This window comes from Durio zibethinus, chromosome 12 (genome assembly GCF_047325235.1).
Source record: "Durio zibethinus cultivar Kanyao isolate XHJ-2024 chromosome 12, ASM4732523v1, whole genome shotgun sequence".
Classification (NCBI taxonomy): Eukaryota; Viridiplantae; Streptophyta; class Magnoliopsida; order Malvales; family Malvaceae; genus Durio; species Durio zibethinus.
Genome location: NC_143173.1, coordinates 888,143 through 907,573, shown reverse-complemented (window position 1 = coordinate 907,573; position 19,431 = coordinate 888,143). Strand labels below are relative to the sequence as shown.

The following is a 19,431-nucleotide window of genomic DNA, read 5'->3' as shown; positions in this document are numbered from 1 at the left end:
ACTAAGAGACAAACCAAAAACAGAGCATAATAAAAGAAAAACGTCTGCATTGAAAGAAAAAGAGAGAGATGATTAGCAAAACAGAGGAGAGCCAACTGAATAGGCTTGAAAACCAGGTTGACAATGGAGGAGGTGGTGCTTGGGAGTATCTTTGCCTTGTCAGGAAGCTCAAAGTTAGGCGTTCAGAGAAAGTCTTGAAGCATGGCTTATCAATCTTAAATGACGCCAAACAAAGATCTGCTCTTGGCCCTGAAGGTTAGTCTTTTTTTTCCATCTTTTTGTAGCTTATTTGGTTGATTTGTGAAATTGGGTTTTGCTTGAATTCGATGATTTCAATGTGTTCAATTTGAATTTTGAGTTTTTTTTATTGGTTTTTGTAATTGGGTTTGCTTTGGTTTTAGAGTTTAGGCTTTTAGTTCTTTTAGTGATTTGCTCACTTGGGTTTTGCTTGAATTTCACAATTTGAAGCTTTATGGATTGCTGCCCCTGTTATTGATTTACTTGAATCTAAAGCTTGAAGCTTTATATTTTTAAAGAAAAATATTGAAGATTTAATTTAAATTGTGTGTGATGAGAACTTTGAGGTGGTCTAATTGGCTTTTGTTTAAATTTGAAAGTTTCAAGCTTGATGTTAATTGGTATGTATTAAAATAAGAATCAGCTAATAAGGGCAATATGCATTAGCGCCAGTGCCCTTTGAAATGTTAGAATGTGATTTTAAGTGATGAGTTCAACCAAATTGTTGTCTATTTATGACTAGTTGTCAACTTATTTTTCATGTTACTTCTGTTAATTTATATCCCACTTTTATGAACAGTAATAATTACTAACAACTACTTATATCTTGATACAGAATGGACTCTATATGAGCAGCTAGCACTTGCTGCTATGGATTGCCATTGTCCAGATGTTGCAAAGGTACAAATCTTGTTTGTGAAGTTTTTCCATTTTGGATTGCTTTTAAGCTTTTGTTTCTATATTATGTCAAGTTGATTTTCTCACTAAAGAAGTCATTTTTGAGATTGAGACTTGCATTTATGTACAAAACTAATTCTATTATTCTACCTATTTAATTAATGATTTTCCTAGTGAATTGCCTGCTCTGATCGTTGATCAGGTTTCTCCTTAAAATATGTTAATAGTTTTTTAAGCTGGTGCTTGTTTTTACAGTATTCTCATGCTCTGGGGAGGCATTAGTTAGAAAGATCTGGCTTTATTCTGTTACTTTCCATAATGGTGTAATTCCTGTTCAATATTGTTGGTTTAGGCTTCACTGACATAAGTCTTATGCTTATTTGTTAGTTTCTTGCATTGTTTCTGAACTGCAGTGCTGTTTAGCTTAGATGCTTCTGATTACCTGTTGATAGTAAGCCTATGAAGTTACCTATCTTAAATTGGTGCAATTTAATATTGCAGGATTGCATAAAGGTTTTACAGAAGAAATTTCCAGAGAGCAAAAGGGTTGGTAAGTATACATGATAATTAAATTTACGTTCTATGTTTTTGGTTTGTCTGACAAAAAATGTGCGTATATGTTGCTGCTAATATATGCTGCTATTCCGTGATTTGTGAATCATACTTTCATGGCCTACCCTTTGCTAGTTGAAACTCCTGAATGAAGCTTCTTCTGAACATCTTGGCCAATTATTGGGTTAACATTAGTGGTATTGTGACATGAATAAGGATGGATGAATTTGGTCTTAAATTAGTTTGGGTTCTTTTGGGTTCCAAAGGATGCGTTGCTTGAGACCGTATTCATTTGCTTTTTACATTTGATGGCGTACTGATTTTGTTTTTTCATGGTCTACAGGCAGGCTGGAGGGCATGTTGCTTGAAGCTAAGGGATCCTGGGCTGAGGCAGAAAAAGCTTACTCAAGCCTTTTAGAGGACAATCCTCTTGATCAAGTAAATTATGTGACCCACTTCTCCCTGCCCCCCATCTTCGCTCTCCCTCTCCCAAAAAAGTCCATCTTAAGGGTGTTCTTTGTTATTGAGAAATAAAGGATCAATGACAACAGATCCTGTTCTTGTGCAGGTAATACATAAGAGGAGAGTAGCCATGGCAAAGGCTCAGGGAAATGTCTCAGGAGCTATTGAGTGGCTTAATAAATATCTTGAAATGTGAGATATCTCAGAAAACTCTTATCTCTTTCTCTTTGCCTTTCCACAGTCACACATCTTTGTCTCTGTCCTTTATTGGTTATTTTTCCTAATTCGGTACATACAGAAGAGCAAATGTCACTCAATTTTCATTTTATACTTTTGCTAGATTTATGGCGGATCATGATGCTTGGAGAGAACTTGCGGAGATATATGTCTCCCTACAAATGTGAGTGTTAATTTATATGGCTTGACATTATCTCCATTTTATGTTGCCAATTCATAACATAGCTTTTTTTTTTTCTGTATCTGTTGGTAAATCAGGTACAAGCAAGCGGTATTCTGCTATGAGGAGCTTATTTTATCTCAACCTACAGTTCCATTATTTCATTTGGCCTATGCTGATGTAAGTGTCTTCTTTATTATATTTAGAAACTGGGATACAATTTCATTAGTGGTTTCTCAAACTCCTATTTTTCTAGAGAATAACATCCTATATCTCCTTGCAAATGCTCTTCTTTTGGTTTCTTCTCTTTCATAATTAATCCACCTAATGGAGAGCTGGTTTCATAGTTATTATGGTTCTGCAATAAAATAAAGACGATAAACAAAGCTCCAGTTCCATAGTGATTTTTTGTTATGTAGGACAATGAATTCACCATAGAACAACAATGGTTCCTGACTAACCAAGAAGGGAACTATATGGACCAAAAAAAAACCCATGAACAGAACTACTTGATGGGTGTTAATAGTCTGTACAAGATAATACTTTCCATCTTGCAATGGTTTAACAAAAAGAATTCTAGCTGGAACTCTTTTGATTCTCCTCTGAAATGTTGTTTCAATGAATGCCATTCATCAACAGGTGCTTTACACACTCAGTGGACTAGAAAACCTTCAGACTGCCAAGAAATATTATGCGTCCACTATAGACTTGACTGGGGGTAGGAACACCAGAGCACTTCTTGGAATTTGCTTGGTAGGCTCCTTTTCTTTCTTCTAATAACTAAGATGCATACTATTTATTAGATGGATGCATCAGCTTTTATCCTCATACTAACTGAAATCCTATCAAAAAAATAGTTTCTGATATAAGGTTTAATCCTCTTGTTCAGTGTACCTCTGCCATAGCACAGCTTTCAAAAGGAAGAAACAAGGAAGACAAGGAGAGTCCAGAGCTCCAATCTTTGGCAGCAACAGCCTTGGAGAAAGACTACAAGCAGAGAGCTTCTGACAAACTCAGCCTGCTTACTTCTGCTTTAAGAAGTTTGAAAATTTAGGTAACACCAATGGCATTGATCGAAGGCTTTCATTATTACCCATACTGTAAAATTGTAAAGTGTTTGAAGGTAATTTTCAGAAATGTTTCGGTCTTTAACGCATTGGTGTTCATGCGATTTCCCCTTCTCTTTTTTCCATTCTAGTCCTCTATGTGGGGTCTTGATGTATCATTCAGGATCCTGCCATAAAAACCAGAAATTTTATGAGATAAATTTTCCTTCCTCCAGCATAATATTGGGTAATCATATTATCTGCTTGCAGTTTCCTTTTCTCCATTTCGTTTTGGTACATAACCTATCTCTTTCTGTTTAGCTTTTGTTCATTTCTGAATCTAATTGAGGTAAGAGACCTGAATGATAAGATTAGCAAAGTAGAGTTTGAAGCAATGATACAATTAAACAAAGGTGTGAAGAGCTTGAACTTTCAGGAGAAGGGATTGGAGTTGATGAGAAGATCATGGACAAGTCAAAAAGAGATTGATAGGATACATGGTTTTTTGGAAGAACTTGAGCAGGCTAAGCTAGGGTTTGAGGAAGGGTTGAGAAAACTTAACTTGCAAGAAAAGAAACTTTTCTTGATGGCTCAAGAAAGGTCTGAACATGAAGCAAAACTCAAAAAAATGAGAGGGAATTTCAGGCAAAAGAGAAACATTTTAAAGAACTTACAAGGGGCATGGATTCAGTGAAGAGTTTGAAGAAATGGGTTCATCATAAGCTAGGGATAAACGTTCTTCAACAGCTTTAGATGAACCTGAAACACCCTGCACTAGATCAAAATCCAGAATAATGCAGGATTGTAGTTTAATCCAAAGCCTGATTGAAAAGCTTAGTGCTTTAGAATTCAGCATGGCTGACAAGTTCTAACTACCACCTCTTCTCCAGGATCACTCGAGGTATGTAAAGAAAACCGCCAGGGAATGCAAACAAAAGGATGACTCTGTTCCAACTCAAATTGTGGCTATAATAAAAGAGATCGCCGCCCTGAAAGCATGGATCAAATGTATTCAACCTCGCAAGCTTGAAGCCGATTTCCCTTTACCAAGAAAATTATAAGAAAACAGGACAAGAAGAAAGTTGAATTGGAGAAGTTTGGACCAAGTACAAGGTCCAAGTCTAAAATCTTGAATCAGCCAAGTGAGGAAAACACTGATGCCATCTCCACTACAAGAGTGACTCGGCCCCAGAATCAGGGATGTAGAAATGAGCGTGCCCGGATCGCTTAGTGGCTTAGATGCAATAAAATGTGTAGGGTTTGCTATTTTGTGTGGAATTTCATGAAAATCATGTAAAACATATTTTTTATTTTTGCCGTATCCATATAAATTATTTTTCATATCTTTTTTCGTATTGTATTTAAATTTCCCAAGTCTAATTGCAATGGACTTATCCAAATTGACCTAAATTTTCATTTCATTCAATGTTTGATTATCCAACCAAGCATCCCCTGTTAAACAGGAGAACTTTTCATACCACAATCAAAACTACAATTAAGTTTTGCTAGCTTAATTCTGCGGTAGCTTTAATCAAATTTTCAGGATGAAATTTAAGCAACATACCATAGTAAATATTATAAACTCAAACAAAATCTTTAGAATTCTTGTCGGCTACAATTTATGGACAAAAGAATATAGTATTACAGCGATTCCACCTTTATAAACAGAGCCTATTCTGAAGATACAAAATTTCAAAGTTCAAGAGCTAGTTGTACCCACTACATACAGTGGAAGCACGTTGTTATATACGGGAAGTAATTGCCTCAAAATCTCATTGCTGGAGAAAACCAGCAGCATGAAAAAAAATGATAACTTTCCTGAAGAACTCTTATCTCAGTATCAACTTCCTACTACTCCATGCAGTGGATGAACTGCACCGTCGACGTGGAGGTGAAACTTTCTTACAGTTTGGAGAGGTTGGATTGAGAACAAGAGGTAAGCATTTATGTTTCAGAACCACAGGAGTTTCATCTTCTGGAATTGCCTAAAAATGTGAATCAAACTTGGGCTGACATAAGTTCTTGGGTAGCGCACAACTGAGGAGATGACCTTAAAGGATGAGGAAAAGATCCTGCGAACTTCCCACTGTAAGCAAATGGCAGCCTGTAAAATGGTATAGCCTTAACCACTTGAACAAATCTTAGATAGCATAAGAATAGCCTGACTAAACTAAGAAAAGGTGAAACAGTACCTGGAAATATCAGAGGAAGTTACAGAAGGATCTGGATACTCTTCACCGTTATCAATTACAATGTCACTTGAACTTTTCTCTGATGCATTCCTTTCAGAGGCCTCTAAGTCCTCCCCATCAGATTCAGATTCATTACCTTCTAGTGGAACAATAAAAAAGGCTATATTAGAATATACTAGAGAAGTGGAATGCACTTGCCATGTTGGACATACAGCCACAATAAGATAATTGAAAAGAACTACAACTGAAAGGGGAGGAAAAATGAATATGAGCTCCAATCATTAGTATTTACATTAAAAAAAAAAAGCCATAGATAAAGACTCACTGTCCTTCGGACCAAAACTATTTTTACAACCTTCACATCTACAGCTGGGGAAGCCTCCAACACCAGCCTTTATTCACAGAAGACAACAATATCAGATTGGTGAAGAAAACATTCTTTGCAGAATGAGCTGACCTAACAAACCTGAAAACATTCGCAGTATTTCTTTAAGCAACTTGATTTTTAACAATTGCATCCTCTTTTATGCCTGGCTGAAGCAGGAGTTTTGTTAGTTTCAGCCTGCATAAGCAACACCATTTTGATGAGATTAACGTGGAATTGCCAAAAGAATTTAAATTTGGAAAATTCATCATCAAAGGCCTCTCTTCTCATAGTTATGTTGGCAAAGCATCACAATGCTAAGCCATGTCAAATGAGGTCATGCTAAGAACCCAAGCTCGGCCAAGTGGTTGTTAACCTTCCAAAGGATTGTCAACATCTAAGATTCAACTCTCCTTTCTCTTTTTGGCCTTATTAAAATATTGCAAAAAGGTCAAACACCAAAACAGGTGATGAACTATGCACTTTGATGATTTTGATGCTACTCTATCCAGAAACTCAATCGTGGAAATAGAATCTAACCCCAGATTCCAAAATACTGTCTGTGCTTCTAATCACTTTGGGAGCAAATGCTAGTGGGTTGCCAGATTCAATCTGTCTACGAGTCTCTAGAACCACATTTTCATGAATTGGCTTATTGAAGCAATCTTGACATGAACAAGGCTCAATACAGTACAGACCAGCAGCAATGTGGTCACAATAACTGTATCATAAAAGATAGCCAGTAGAACTAGGTAAACAATAAGAAAAGCAGGTGAATGCCAAGTGCAAGAAACAGGTGACAATTGATAGCAGTGACTCCAACGAGTAGCATTAGTAACTAGGCAGCAGAGAACTAAGACAAGTCCAAACATAAATATATAAGTAAGTAGATGAAAACAAGGTAAACATGATCATTAAAATCCCATTCCATTCTAATAGGCTTCTAATCATTGAGCCACCTTTTGCTGGCTTAAGCATTATTTCCTAGCATTTAAAACTTTCAATATCAAAATTGAAACGGCTTAATTTGATATTACAAAGTCAAAAAAATGACAACCCTTAACATCAGCGTAGCCTATATTAATGCAGCTAGAGTTTGTAAGAACCAAGTTTCATAAATATTTGGCACCATAAAGTTGGGCCTGAACATCTTATACTCTTAGATGTAGAAAGTATAGTTACAAACTGCGGGTTCTCCTGAGCTTTAATTCTGAGTAATTAAAGGCCTGATGGTCTTGAGTATCACAAACGGAGGAATTAACCCAAATAGACGTGGTGAAACAATTGAAAAATATGCATACTGACCCTAAATATAGGTTTAAATAAATAAGACAGACTTACATCTTCAAGCATTTTGATCTCTTACAGTTACAGCACTTGCATGCCACACTCTCCTCGAGAAGTTCAAACTTTTGCCTGTGTAGTATTAAACTCAAATCAATTTGTATATCAAGGTGTTTGAAAATGCAATACTTCAAGAGTAGTAATCTTACACATGCCTCCTCTTTTCAAGACTCTTATGGTCAACCTCATTGCCTCCAATACCAGAAGGTGTCTCAGAAAAATTTTCTGTAACCACAGCTCTGTTTTCTTGAGGAACCTCACCCCTCTTCTTCATAGAGCTTAGACTTGATTTACTAAGAGGATTCTGACCTGTAGTCAGAAAATTAGAAAATGTCAAGGAGCCGAACTTGCATATCAATTGCTTTTCAGGAACTAGAGCCTCTTAAGAAATACCACCTTTTGAGGTGTTTGGAAGAGAATTCAAGTGCAAACTAAAACCAGGTGACTTCTCAAACACCAGGCAGGGTCGTCGTATGCTACGCTGTTGAGAGAATAATGTAAACTATAAGTAGAGAAAAGTGCCAATGCACTGAGCAGGACAAACATGTAAACATTTCAGAACCCACACTCTTAAAGAAAAAATCCTTAATAAATTCTCAAAAAAGAATCAATAATATGTAACTTTATACTGTATATTATCTTAAACATTCAATCTTCATCAAAATGCATTTACATAAGGATGGTTTTTTTAAGTTAACCTGACGGATGGACTGGTTGCACCTGTCCCCCTTATCATCCTTTTTCAAACCTGAATCACCAACTACTAGTTTGTCCAGTAGACAAGTAGACAGGATGCCAGATGACTGATCTGTTACTGGCTCTCCCAATTCACTTTGTTTGCAAGAACCACTAGAATCACCAGATTCTGCATTTTCTAAATTATTGGAATTATCTAGTGGGAACTGCAGGTTAGTTGATATAACAGAGGTTGTCCTAGAGTCTGCTGTTCCCAAATCCTGCCCATCAGTATTCTCATCAATGATAGATGAATTAATGGTCAACACCAGAAACAATTGCCACCCAATCACATCCTGCTGATTCTTCACTCAGCTTAATTCGACATACTTTATGCAAGTCTCTTTTATTTCCAAATGACTGTTGCCTCTCTTCCCTTTTCATCCCTATCGTGTTGGAAAGGAAATCTCACTTGTCCTGCCACTTCCACACTTGTGTTTTTTTTGTCTCTCATCACAAGGGTCCAAGTTACCATCAGGACTCCCACAATCACATTTCAAGGTCCTTGGCAACTCGATTGCTAAATCTGATAGCTCATTAAGTAGATCACTGCTAATTCCTTTGGAAGAACTGCCATTATTAAGACATCCGAGATGTTTATTATACAAGTCAGATTGCTCAACAACTTTTGAAGCTCCCTCACTGCTATTTGATTCACTTCCACTCTGGAGAACCCTAGAGTTTGAAGCTGCCAATAAATGATGCCTCAACAAAGAAAGTAAACGAACACTATGCAGAACACTTAAAATATGAACTTAATAAAGCAATAAAGACACTTTTAGTTTTACCACTGAAACCTGGATTCCCTATGACAACTGATCTCCGGGGAAGGAAACAAAGATGAAGGGGACAAAAAAGCTAGTGAATTGAAAACATTATCTGTCTGCCTGGACTTGGCTAGCTCAATAGGTGAAAGACTGTCAATGTACTTAAAGACAAGCGAATCCTGAAAAGGGAGAAAAAAAAAAAAAAGAACTTTTAAAACCTAACACGTAAGTCTTAACTAACAAAGGATTAAGTAGCACTAGAAAACAAGCAATCAAACAACCACGCACAAGATAAAGCAATATAAACCAAACTAGAAAAAAAAAAGTATCCTTTTCATATCACTGATACAAACAAAGTACCATAGTCTTCAACATTTTCAAGGTCACATCACCTATAATTATTTGTATGTCAATAAACCATGAGTATAGAGTCCCTATGGCTCTGCATAAGTTCAACGTTGATGCCTAAACTATAGATGGTTGAGATTGGAAAACTGTAGAACAGTAGAGAATCCCAACATTTTGCAGCATGAAGTTTGGTTAAATTAGTGGAAATTTCCACCTTCCCTTCATTATTTTTTGCTATTTTTTTCAATAAAGTTATAGCATCAATCTATCCTAAAACTCAAAAGTAAAGGGCATTGTTAGGTGGCTTTTGTTTTCATAAGGTAATAATTATCTTTTATCATAAGAAAATGGTTCACAATTGGATTTTTTGGTTATTTGACCTAAGCTGACATGGCAGATTAACCTAAGCAAACCTCACTCATGTCAACCTGGCAAATCACTGATCCCTCAGGTATAAATATCCCCTCAATCCCTCTAGATAAGAGAGCTAATTTTTCTCTTAACTCTCTCATTTTAATTTTTTAGTTCTTCCCCTTTTCATTTATTTCGCTGACTTGAGCGTCGGAGCACAAACGCCGGAGACAACTCCGGCCTTGTGATTTGAGGTTCTTGCTCCTAGACCAACAAGCATGAACAGTAATGAAGGCAAAATCCCATCAATAATTCAGCTAAAGTATCCAAAATTAACCTAAAATAAGAGATCTTCACAGGCAAAAACCTACATAACATAGAAGTATTAAAACACCAAATGACCAAAACCCAAAAAGAGTTAATTTAACCACAAAATAAAGGGTATTAACCAAATTTCTGAGTAACCAAACAGAACTAACAAAAACCCATATTCATAGAACTTAATTTAAAAAGAAAAAAAAAAGAAAGTTCAAGAGTTGTGGAGAAGAAAGACCTCAAATTTGGAAATAGAGGAAGTTGAAGTGATCTGGGTTTCATCCGGTATATCCATATTCACCAAAGCCTCCATATCTTCATCTCTCTTTGCTCTCTTTCAAGGCTGAAAGCTTAAGAGCTCAGAGCCTCGAGAGACAGGCAAAGGCTTCTTTTCTTTATTTTGGAAACCAAGCTGGAAGGCGGGAAAGCAAAAGCTTTTTTTTTTTCTTTTTTCTTTAATTTATAAAAGGAAAATCCTCATCAATTTTGGGTCAGCCCAATCCATTCCCAAATGTCCAGCTAGAAATAGCATGGAACAAAGAACTTTTAGTCCTTCAATTTGGGCTTCACAATTTGACAAAATTTTTTATTCATTTTAATAAATTTTCGTTTTATTGATAAATTTTTAAATTTTAATCCAACTGAATTTTATAAATTAGATATATCGATTTTTTAAATTTTTTTGTTTTCTTTATATTATTTTAATATAAAATTTTTTTTATTTAAATAAATTTAAATATAAAATATTTATTTTATTTTATAAAAATTAATATATATATATAATTCAATTCAATTCAATTTTTTTAATTTTTTAATTTTTGAACTAAAATTTGATTCAAACATAATATAAACATTTATTTGAACTTAATTTAAACCAAAAAAAAAATTGATTCGAAAAAAATCTTCTTCAAACCGATTTTAAATTTTTTTATTTTTTACCCCAAATTTTGGTCTTTTTAGATAGAATAATTATTATAATATACTAGATAAAATACAGGGTAAAAAGGTTAAATTTTAAAGAAACAAAATATTAATCTCAAATTTATAAAAAAAAATTAATGATATATTTGCAAAATTCTAGAGTTAAAGAGGTTTTATAAAATAAATAAAAAAAAGTTTAGCAATTTAATTAAAATGTAAATTTGATAAGAGAGGCATCCAAAGATGATTTGTCGGGGACGTAAAGGACGAAATTGCACATGGAGAAAACGCAGAGGACAGAGAGGGAATATAAAGTTATGGCAGTACCAGCGCCACTCAGATCATCCGTGGCTTGGATGTTGAACTTCAACTCATTACTTATTACACGTACTTACTATTATTTTAAAAAAAGAAAAAAATTATTATTATAATTATTATTTTTAACAATATTTTTAAAATAAAGGGATTTTAGACCTTATCTAATACATTTTTTTAATTAATTTAAATAAATTTATTTACGTCGAGCTTGATAAATTCGAACACGAGTCAACTAAAAAAACAAACAAAATTTTTACTGCTTAACCAACTTCAATTGATTTGTAATTTATAAGATGTAAGATTCAAAACTAGTAAGAAGGAAAACTCAAATTCTCGTCAGTTTACAAATGTATGCTGCAGTGAGAATATCCATCAATCGGCACAAAGACTTCGGTAACACTCGTATCATTGACAAGTCCGAAAAACCGTTGAACTTGTCTTTATGAGAGATTTTCATGCAGAGCTATACTTTCACAATAACTTTCATGAAAGGCATGCAGAAGTAGAAATGTCAATCGGGTCAGATTTTTTGCTTACTCTAAACTTGACCCGAGTTTATGTACTTAATATTTGACCCGAATTGATATTAAAATATTATTTTTTTATATAAATCTGACCCAATTCATATATATACAAAACTGTAACCAACCTACCCAAAATTAATAAAATATATTTTTAAAATATAAATATATAATTAAATAAATACTAATAAATATATATTTTATATATATCTAGTCGAAGCAAGGCAGATTTGCTTTAAATCCAACCCCAACCCACCTCAACCCTTACTTCTTTCATCCAAAACCCGATTTTCATTAAAGAAAAAAAAAGATCCTATAAGGTCAGGTTGAAATCTGACGGATTCAGGTTAAATTACCAACCCTAGGCAGGAGATAAAAAGTTGAAAACAATCAAACATTTGAATACGGTGATGGTGATGGTGATGGAGAAATATGAACAGATCACCTTGAGTTCCTAGATGTATGCATATAAATTAGTCATGCAGTTAAATGACAACAAAAAATGAAGATCAACTGAGAAATTCAATGGAACATTAAAAGGTCTAGATGCCAAGGAGGGTGCCTACTCTGCTACTGCTGGAACGAGTTCAACAGTTTAAAGCCTTCATGGTGTGAAATTCACATCTGATTTTTCCTAGCCTGCAATCTATCTAGAAAGTGTTGCAGCTATCGAGGGTGTTTCAGTCCATCTCGGAAGTGATTTACCTCCTTTGATTGTTGAATACACCCCAATCTAATATTTCTGCAAAAGCAAAGTCATGAAACTAAACTCTTCTCACAGCCTAGGACATTGGGTGATCAGACGCTAAAGCTAGGGAACTTATTTTGAACAACAGCATCCTCTTCACCATAATTTTAAATCCTACATCACCATACAGACATAGTCATCATGAAATTTGACGGTTGACCTCAAATATTTCATTTGTTATTCCAATCAACTCAATGCAAGAAAGAAATGAAAACGAACGAATCCAATTCATGTCACTTTAGCAGGGTGAACTTAAAAGAAGAAAAGCATACTTGCAGTTAAACACGTACCATACTTACAAGGTAATGGGAGATTTCAACTCAGCTAGTTGATAACTTGTCATCTGCTAAACCAACTCACACTGCAGCTGGAAGAAGATTTGAACAACTATCCATTGAAGATTGTTTTCTTTTTGGTATAACAAAAATTGAGAATTAAACTAATGTATCAACGATATACAGCTGACTAAGAACAAAAAAATTGTCTTTGATCCATTAATAGCTCAAGTAACTCAAGGGGGAAAAAATCACAACTCACTAAAAGCTTTTGTTAGCACTTGAGATTTTAGAATAATTTCACAATATGTCTACTCATTCTTCCAAGCATACAAAATCAGTGAAAAGCCAAGATTTTCTGACTTGGAATCATGAAATCTCTGCGAGAAAGACCATTGCAACGTGCTTGGATTAGGAATGGGTTGGCTAACCCACAACTTCTCTTCTGCTGGGAGGAATGTCTTGAACATAAAAACAGCATTTCCAAGTGATGTTCCAAAGAGCCAATTATGGACATCCCAGTAAATTTCTACAGTCATTCCATCAACCAAAATGCTATAGTTTCCTCTGAACTTCCACCGTAGCCGCTTCACTTGCATCAAAGTCTTTCCATCCACGCGAATTATAAGGCAAGGATCGGTCACACCAATCGTGTCACATTCAATTATCAGATCATGAACTTGACCATTATCACAAAACTGTGCCTTGGTACCAAATACCCTCTTGCCAAAAACATGCTCCTTCTTGGCCACAAAAACCGCGGTGGAAGGAATAGGAGTTGCACCAGTCTTCTTATAAGCTTCTTTCCTCATGTCCCCGAGAAGCAAAACCATTTGCTTATTAGCAACAACACCAACATAAAACCCCTCCAAAGGTTCAGGTCCAGATCCAAATTTAGCCAAAGAAAGGTCCCAATATATGTCTATTTTACAAGAATATGCTTCTAAACTCTTAGACCCTTTTCTCTTAGAGAACAACCAGGGCTTTATATCAACCTTACAAAGACAATGATTTGCAGAATCATCAATTCCTACGCTTAAGCATTGGCCCATCAAATTCTTGCTCCAAGTAACAGTTATTAAGCAAGACCTACCGCGAATTCGACATTGATAAACACAAGTAACTAAATTCTGTGCATTTTTACTAGCATTTGATGATGAAGAATCAGCCACTTGCACTCCATTTTCACCAAAACAAGATGGAAAATCTCTCATTTTTCTACCAAATTAACTGCAATTCCTTAAAATTCAATTCCTTTTTCCCTTTAACTCTTTCCACAAAACTCTCTTCTACCCACTTTTTGCAACCTTAAACTACACAATCAAAACTGAATCAGAATTTGAAGGACAAAACAAAGGAGACGAAAGTAACAGAAACAAAGAGTACACAAGTGAGAGATAGAGCCATACCTTAAACTGATCAGTTACAAAGCTGTCTCAAAACTGCCACAAAAACTGCTTGTCATTTTGATCTGGGGTGGTGCAATTTTTTCCTGCAAGAAACTCAAAACACCCATCAATGAAAAATGTTTAAAGCTTCAAGATTTAAAGACAAATTGAGAGAATGTGGGGGTCAACTTCAAGTAAAGTAAAAAAAAAACCTTCAACAAGGAGAGAAACAGACAAATAGCAGAATTCTGTCGCTGTAAATTCCTCTGCTATCGTTATCAATGATAAAAATATAAATTACAAAATTTTTTTCTTAAGAAATAAAATTTTACCTTCAGACAATGACAGCTTGAAAAAAAATTCCCTTTTTTTTTCTGAAGAAAAGGAAAATGTGAAGGATTTTAGAAACTGGGTACTGCTGAAAAAGGCTGGTTTTTGACTATTACCCTTCACTGAGAAAAGAAAGTAAAGCCAAAAAATTCAAAAAAAAAAGTAAAAAAAAGAATCTCTCTTTCTTTTTCCCTTATAACTTTTCTGTAGCTGACATGCTCACATGTGATACAGTGAAGCCAAAATTTAAGCAAAAAATTTGAAGGGAGCTTGACTTAGGCCTTTGTCAAGTTTCATGGATTGTGCAGAATATAAATATATTTTGAGGAAAAAAAAAGAGAAAGAATGTGTTTCATCAAATATGGGGTCCAAGGAAACATGAAAATTGCAAGCACGATTTTCTATATAAGTAAATAAAATATGCCTTTTTGGTTGAAATAAAATATGGGTTTTGATACTTTAGCATGAATAATTGCTTTGCATGTTATGCAGGTAGTTTCATGATTGATGGTTACAATGCTTATGCTTTTTTTTTTTTTTTTTTACAGTTAAAAATGCCTTAAATTTTTAATTTTAATGATTAAATTTTAAATTATGATAATTTTAAATATTTAAATAAAAATAAAAATATACATTTGTTCTCAACATTTTTTATAAAAAATTTAGATTTATCAATAATTAAATATTTTTAATAAAAATTTATTAAATATACTAATAATGAATTTTTTAATTTTATAAATAAGATTACCAAAATGATATATACTTTTTAGTGTATACTTAAAAAATATATAATATTACATTATTATAAAAAAAAGTTACAAGTATAACATGATAATTATTTTATAAAATAAATAAAATTAATAACTCAAAGCAATAAAATATACTTGAAAATTGAAATAGTGTGACATTTGATTGTAAATATCAACATAATTGCAAATAAGAAATTTAATATAACTTTTTAACACTTTTTTTTCAACAAAAATATAGGTGAGGATAGGTTACTTAATTTCATAGATATAATATAGCTTAAATCTCAATAAAAATTTATATTAAAATTTTAAATTATTCATAAAAAATATTAATAATAAAAATAAAATATTTAATTTTTATTAACTCAACTAACTTCACTTTTACTTTTCTTTAACACATTTGGCAAATTAGATTGGATTTGGATTCCAAAGGGTTCCTAGCTAAAGAAAGCCTCTAAAAATTTTAGCCAAAGAAAAAAAAAATGTTTTTGCTTTATTTTTGCTTCTCAATTTCATTCTATTTAGAGGAGAATTACTTATAAGAAAAAATATGAGGTTTTTTTTATGAATTATTATTATATACATGTCAAATTATATTAAATTTTTTATTTTTAAAATATAACTTAAATAATATGTAAAGATTTTTTAATTATGTTGGTGGAGTTTCTATAGTGTTTTTTTTTTTTTTTGCTTTTTTTTCCTTTTCTTGTCACAATTCTTTATTATTATTATTATTATTGATGTTTAGGGTCATATCAAATTGAAAACGAGATGGAGATATTTTTAAGTGTAAGGTTCAAAAAACCCTTTAAATAAAAATTTAATAATTATTTAAAATATGATATTTTATTATAATTAATTATATTTTTTATTTTTTATTTTAAATCAATCAAATTTTTATATATTTATTTTTATTTAATTAAATTATCGATTGGACAAAAATAATTAATTATTTATCTTTTAATCAAAATTTAATTGATGAAAATAAATGTTTGAATATTTAATTAATTAAAAAATTGAATGATTATTAAATTTTAGGTAAGTAGTTTTTTTTTAACCTTTTTGTCTATTTTTTAATGACTAAAATAGGAAGTGTGGCCCACGCCCAATAATGGCGTGTGAGAAAAGGAAGGGGTGGTTAAGATTTTTGTTTAGAATTAAAACATTTAAATTCTAACTTTATTGAGAATAAAGACGTGGGATTCACGTGCTGTTGTCCGTGATTAGTTGGCATGCGTTACAGCCCAAACGGGGTCAACTTTTTCTTCGCTTCCTCCTTATTGGGCCTTCAAAAAGTCCGTTTTGCTCTTTTTTTTTATTAATTAAATATAGATGATATGACTTCTTTTTTTATTCCACTACCATTTTTTTGGCTATTGTTTATTTATATATATATATATATATATATTTTTTTTTTTTGGGTTTTATATTATAAATAATCTCGCTATAAGTTATAATTTTTGGGTTTTAAATTTTAATTTTTAAATTATAAATAATCTCGCTATAAATTTTGGGATATGTAAGTTTTAATCATATGATTTTGTTAAGCCACTCTTTTTCTAAAGTTAATTAAAGACAAAGTAAAACTTGTGGTTTTTTTTTTTTTTTTGAGTGTGGAAGTGTATCTTAAAATCTTAATTTTAGTGTCATTTTGATTAAGAGTTTTTATTTGGTCAGTTCAATTAGTTTTTAATTGAATGATTTGAAATCGAATTACTTAAAATATTTTTTTATTAATCTAATCAAATTTATTAGTTCAATTAATTGAATAATAAATACATTATATTATATTTTTAATTTTTAATTTCTCATATTTAAAATGAATAAAATAAAATTATCCACTAAAATATTTAAATACCAAAATATTATGTCAAAAAGTTTAACAACTTATGAAATAAAATGATTAGTTTTATATTTAAATTTTGTTATATTACGAATTATTTCTATTTTTTAAAGGAATTAATCAAAAATAAAAATTTGTTTAAAATCATTTTCGTTAATCGATCAAAATTAATTCAATGATCGACTGATTAATCGAATAAAATCAATTCAATCAATTAATTTAATTAAAATCAAATTATGCACACTCTTAATTTTTACTATTCTTTTTTCTATGACAAATAGAGCTAGCCATTTTCTCTAACTTACCTACAAATATACTACCAATCTAAAAACTCCTCAACATATGTGATTTTTTCTTATTGGTATCCATAAGTATAACATTTTATTTTTAAAACTTTTATGATAGTAAATTTATGCTGAAAATTTTAATATAAGATTACAATTCCCATATTTAAAAATATATTTTCGATAATAAAATCAAAATACATTACACAGAAATTAGGTATTGGAAAGTATAAATATAATGGCTAAAATATTTTTGTTAAGCAAGAGCATGAAAAATGTTTATATGAAAACATAGGCAAGCTTCATCACTTGGTTAATCATATGGTCAATAATTTTATCAAGCATGGTAATCCATGACAAACCCAAACCAAATATTTATATGTATCTTTTCTTTATTTATATAGATCTTAGTTTATTTAACATTTTCCATGATTAATAATTGGACCAACAAAGCCGCAATCATCGGGTCAAAAATTTTCTAACACTAATGTATATTTTAAATCAATGGTACATCAAATACATTGCGTGTAAGTGCCTCTTAATCATAAGTTTATCTTTAATTTTGTCTTTAATCCGTGATTAACATGATTTTAGTACTAAAGTATTATAGTATGGCTAAAGAAGATACTGATAAAACTTGAGGATTAAGGTTGTCTTCTCCTTATTTTTTTAGTTTTATTTTTACTAACTCATTTTAATGATTTTTTATAGATTTACAATTCATGTATTCGTATCAAGTAAAATATTAATAATTTATGTATTTTTTATTATATTTTACACGAAAATTATATATAATTATTAATGTCAATACACGAAATATATATTTTTAATTTTGTTAAACTTTTTTATAATTTTTATTAAAATTTTAAACTATATTATTTTTATATCATTTATTTATATCATTTTCGTATCGCATTATTATATTATATTCTAAATTATCAAATTTATGGATTTTGATTAAGGATTTTCTTATACAATTTGAACCCGAGACATTAAATTTATTAAAAAGAAGAAACTAGGGTTAAAATAAGGCCCATTTGTTTGAAATTTAAGATATTAATTAACTCAAACTCCTGACCCTTAAACATGTTTAAGTAAAATCCAATGAATTATTAGTTTGGTGATATCAAAATCGGATTCAGAGTTGAAAATTTTGAATTTAAACTTTAATCGTAGTCTAAAAAAAATATTAAAAAAATTATTTTTTGAGGTAATGAACTAATGATGGAGAAAAAAGATTGATAGGGAGAGGACATAATGAAAGATGAACAGCAAAGAAATCAATGCGGAACAAAAGGAATAGAAAAAGATGCAAAGAGGATAAGCAGCTTTGTGGACTTTTTATTTATTTATTTATTTATTTTTATATTTGGCGATTATTGAAATTAAAATATTAAATTTTGTGTATTTATATTATATTTTATGTAAAAATTTTATATTATAATTTTTATTAATATAAATTTTTAATTTTATTATATTCATATATATAATTATTATTAAAATTTTAAATTATATTATATTTATGTTATTTTTTCATATTGTATTTTAAGTTTCTAAATCTACCTTTTTTCATGACATCGACCATATCGATTTATCATTCCTCCTTGGATCTTTAATCTTTTTGTTTGCATTCATTCCTTCACAAGTCGCTATCCTGCATTTCATACTCACTCCTGTACCATGAGTTTTCACAGCTTTTTCTTTTTTGTACCATTTCTAAGTCAAATTTGGTTCATTAATTTCTACCTATTTGCTTAAACATACCAAATTATCCCTATTCTTATCGTTTAACAACGAAAAAAATAAAATAACAAACTCATCACTAGGCTTGATAATTTGTATTTTTATATCATATTTTATATTATATTTGATATATATAATTATATAAATTATAAAATATGTTTAATTGTAAATATGAACATGATTAATTTATTATATATATTATACGAATACGACACGACTAATATGTTTATAATTAATTTGTTTAAATAAGACACGAATAAGTATGAATAACATTGATATATATAAATAGACATGACAAACATAGATATATACAGATAAATATAATTAATATAAATATATACAAAAACATGACTAACATAATAAATAACTATAAACTATTCATCATTTACAACTTAATAAATTTGACATATTAATAATATAAAAATACTTATATATTAAAAAAATAACATAATTTAATACCTACTTAATATGTATTTAATATATATATTTAAAATTTAATATATATTACATAATTATATTAATT

At 31.2% G+C, this 19,431-nt stretch overlaps 2 protein-coding genes and 1 pseudogene across 4 annotated transcripts; 1 reads left to right on the top strand and 2 right to left on the bottom strand.

The window, feature by feature from the left end:
* The first annotated feature begins 68 nt into the window (after window positions 1–68).
* LOC111296888 (uncharacterized) lies at window positions 69–4,715 on the top strand. Its single transcript, XM_089768928.1, has 10 exons — window positions 69–255; window positions 854–918; window positions 1,417–1,465; window positions 1,811–1,905; window positions 2,036–2,121; window positions 2,270–2,329; window positions 2,425–2,506; window positions 2,966–3,079; window positions 3,216–3,380; window positions 4,263–4,715. The coding sequence occupies exons 1-9, from the start codon at window positions 69–71 to the stop codon at window positions 3,378–3,380; spliced, it is 903 nt and encodes a 300-aa protein (XP_089625054.1). The 3' UTR covers window positions 4,263–4,715.
* Window positions 4,716–4,922: 207 nt separating this feature from the next.
* Window positions 4,923–10,183, bottom strand: LOC111296714 (protein tesmin/TSO1-like CXC 2; annotated as a pseudogene). Its single transcript, XR_016346798.1, has 11 exons — window positions 10,027–10,183; window positions 8,799–8,953; window positions 7,971–8,736; window positions 7,669–7,753; window positions 7,428–7,581; window positions 7,270–7,344; window positions 6,469–6,649; window positions 6,031–6,126; window positions 5,890–5,956; window positions 5,565–5,703; window positions 4,923–5,476 (listed from the first exon to the last, which is right to left on the bottom strand). The product of XR_016346798.1 is annotated as a protein tesmin/TSO1-like CXC 2 (transcript).
* A 2,579-nt stretch (window positions 10,184–12,762) lies between these two features.
* On the bottom strand, window positions 12,763–14,392 carry LOC111297085 (uncharacterized). 2 transcript variants are annotated; one of them, XM_022891690.2, is made up of 3 exons: window positions 14,292–14,392; window positions 13,981–14,063; window positions 12,763–13,884 (listed from the first exon to the last, which is right to left on the bottom strand). In XM_022891690.2, exon 3 carries the CDS (start codon window positions 13,783–13,785, stop codon window positions 12,883–12,885), a length of 903 nt encoding a protein of 300 aa, XP_022747425.1. In that variant the 5' UTR covers window positions 13,786–13,884; window positions 13,981–14,063; window positions 14,292–14,392; the 3' UTR covers window positions 12,763–12,882. The 2 variants fall into 2 exon arrangements, with proteins under 2 accessions (XP_022747425.1, XP_022747424.1); XM_022891689.2 differs by lacking the exon at window positions 14,292–14,392 and adding an exon at window positions 14,172–14,190.
* Window positions 14,393–19,431: the final 5,039 nt, after the last annotated feature.

Bases quoted from the DNA above. Each gene is read 5' to 3' on its own strand.
- LOC111296888 (XM_089768928.1), top strand. From the start codon at position 69: ATGATTAGCAAAACAGAGGAGAGCCAACTGAATAGGCTTGAAAACCAG. The intron at 919-1,416 runs GTACAAATCTTG...TTAATATTGCAG, and splicing joins ATTGTCCAGATGTTGCAAAG to GATTGCATAAAGGTTTTACA. The intron at 3,080-3,215 runs GTAGGCTCCTTT...CCTCTTGTTCAG, and splicing joins CACTTCTTGGAATTTGCTTG to TGTACCTCTGCCATAGCACA.
- LOC111297085 (XM_022891690.2), bottom strand. From the start codon at position 13,785: ATGAGAGATTTTCCATCTTGTTTTGGTGAAAATGGAGTGCAAGTGGCT.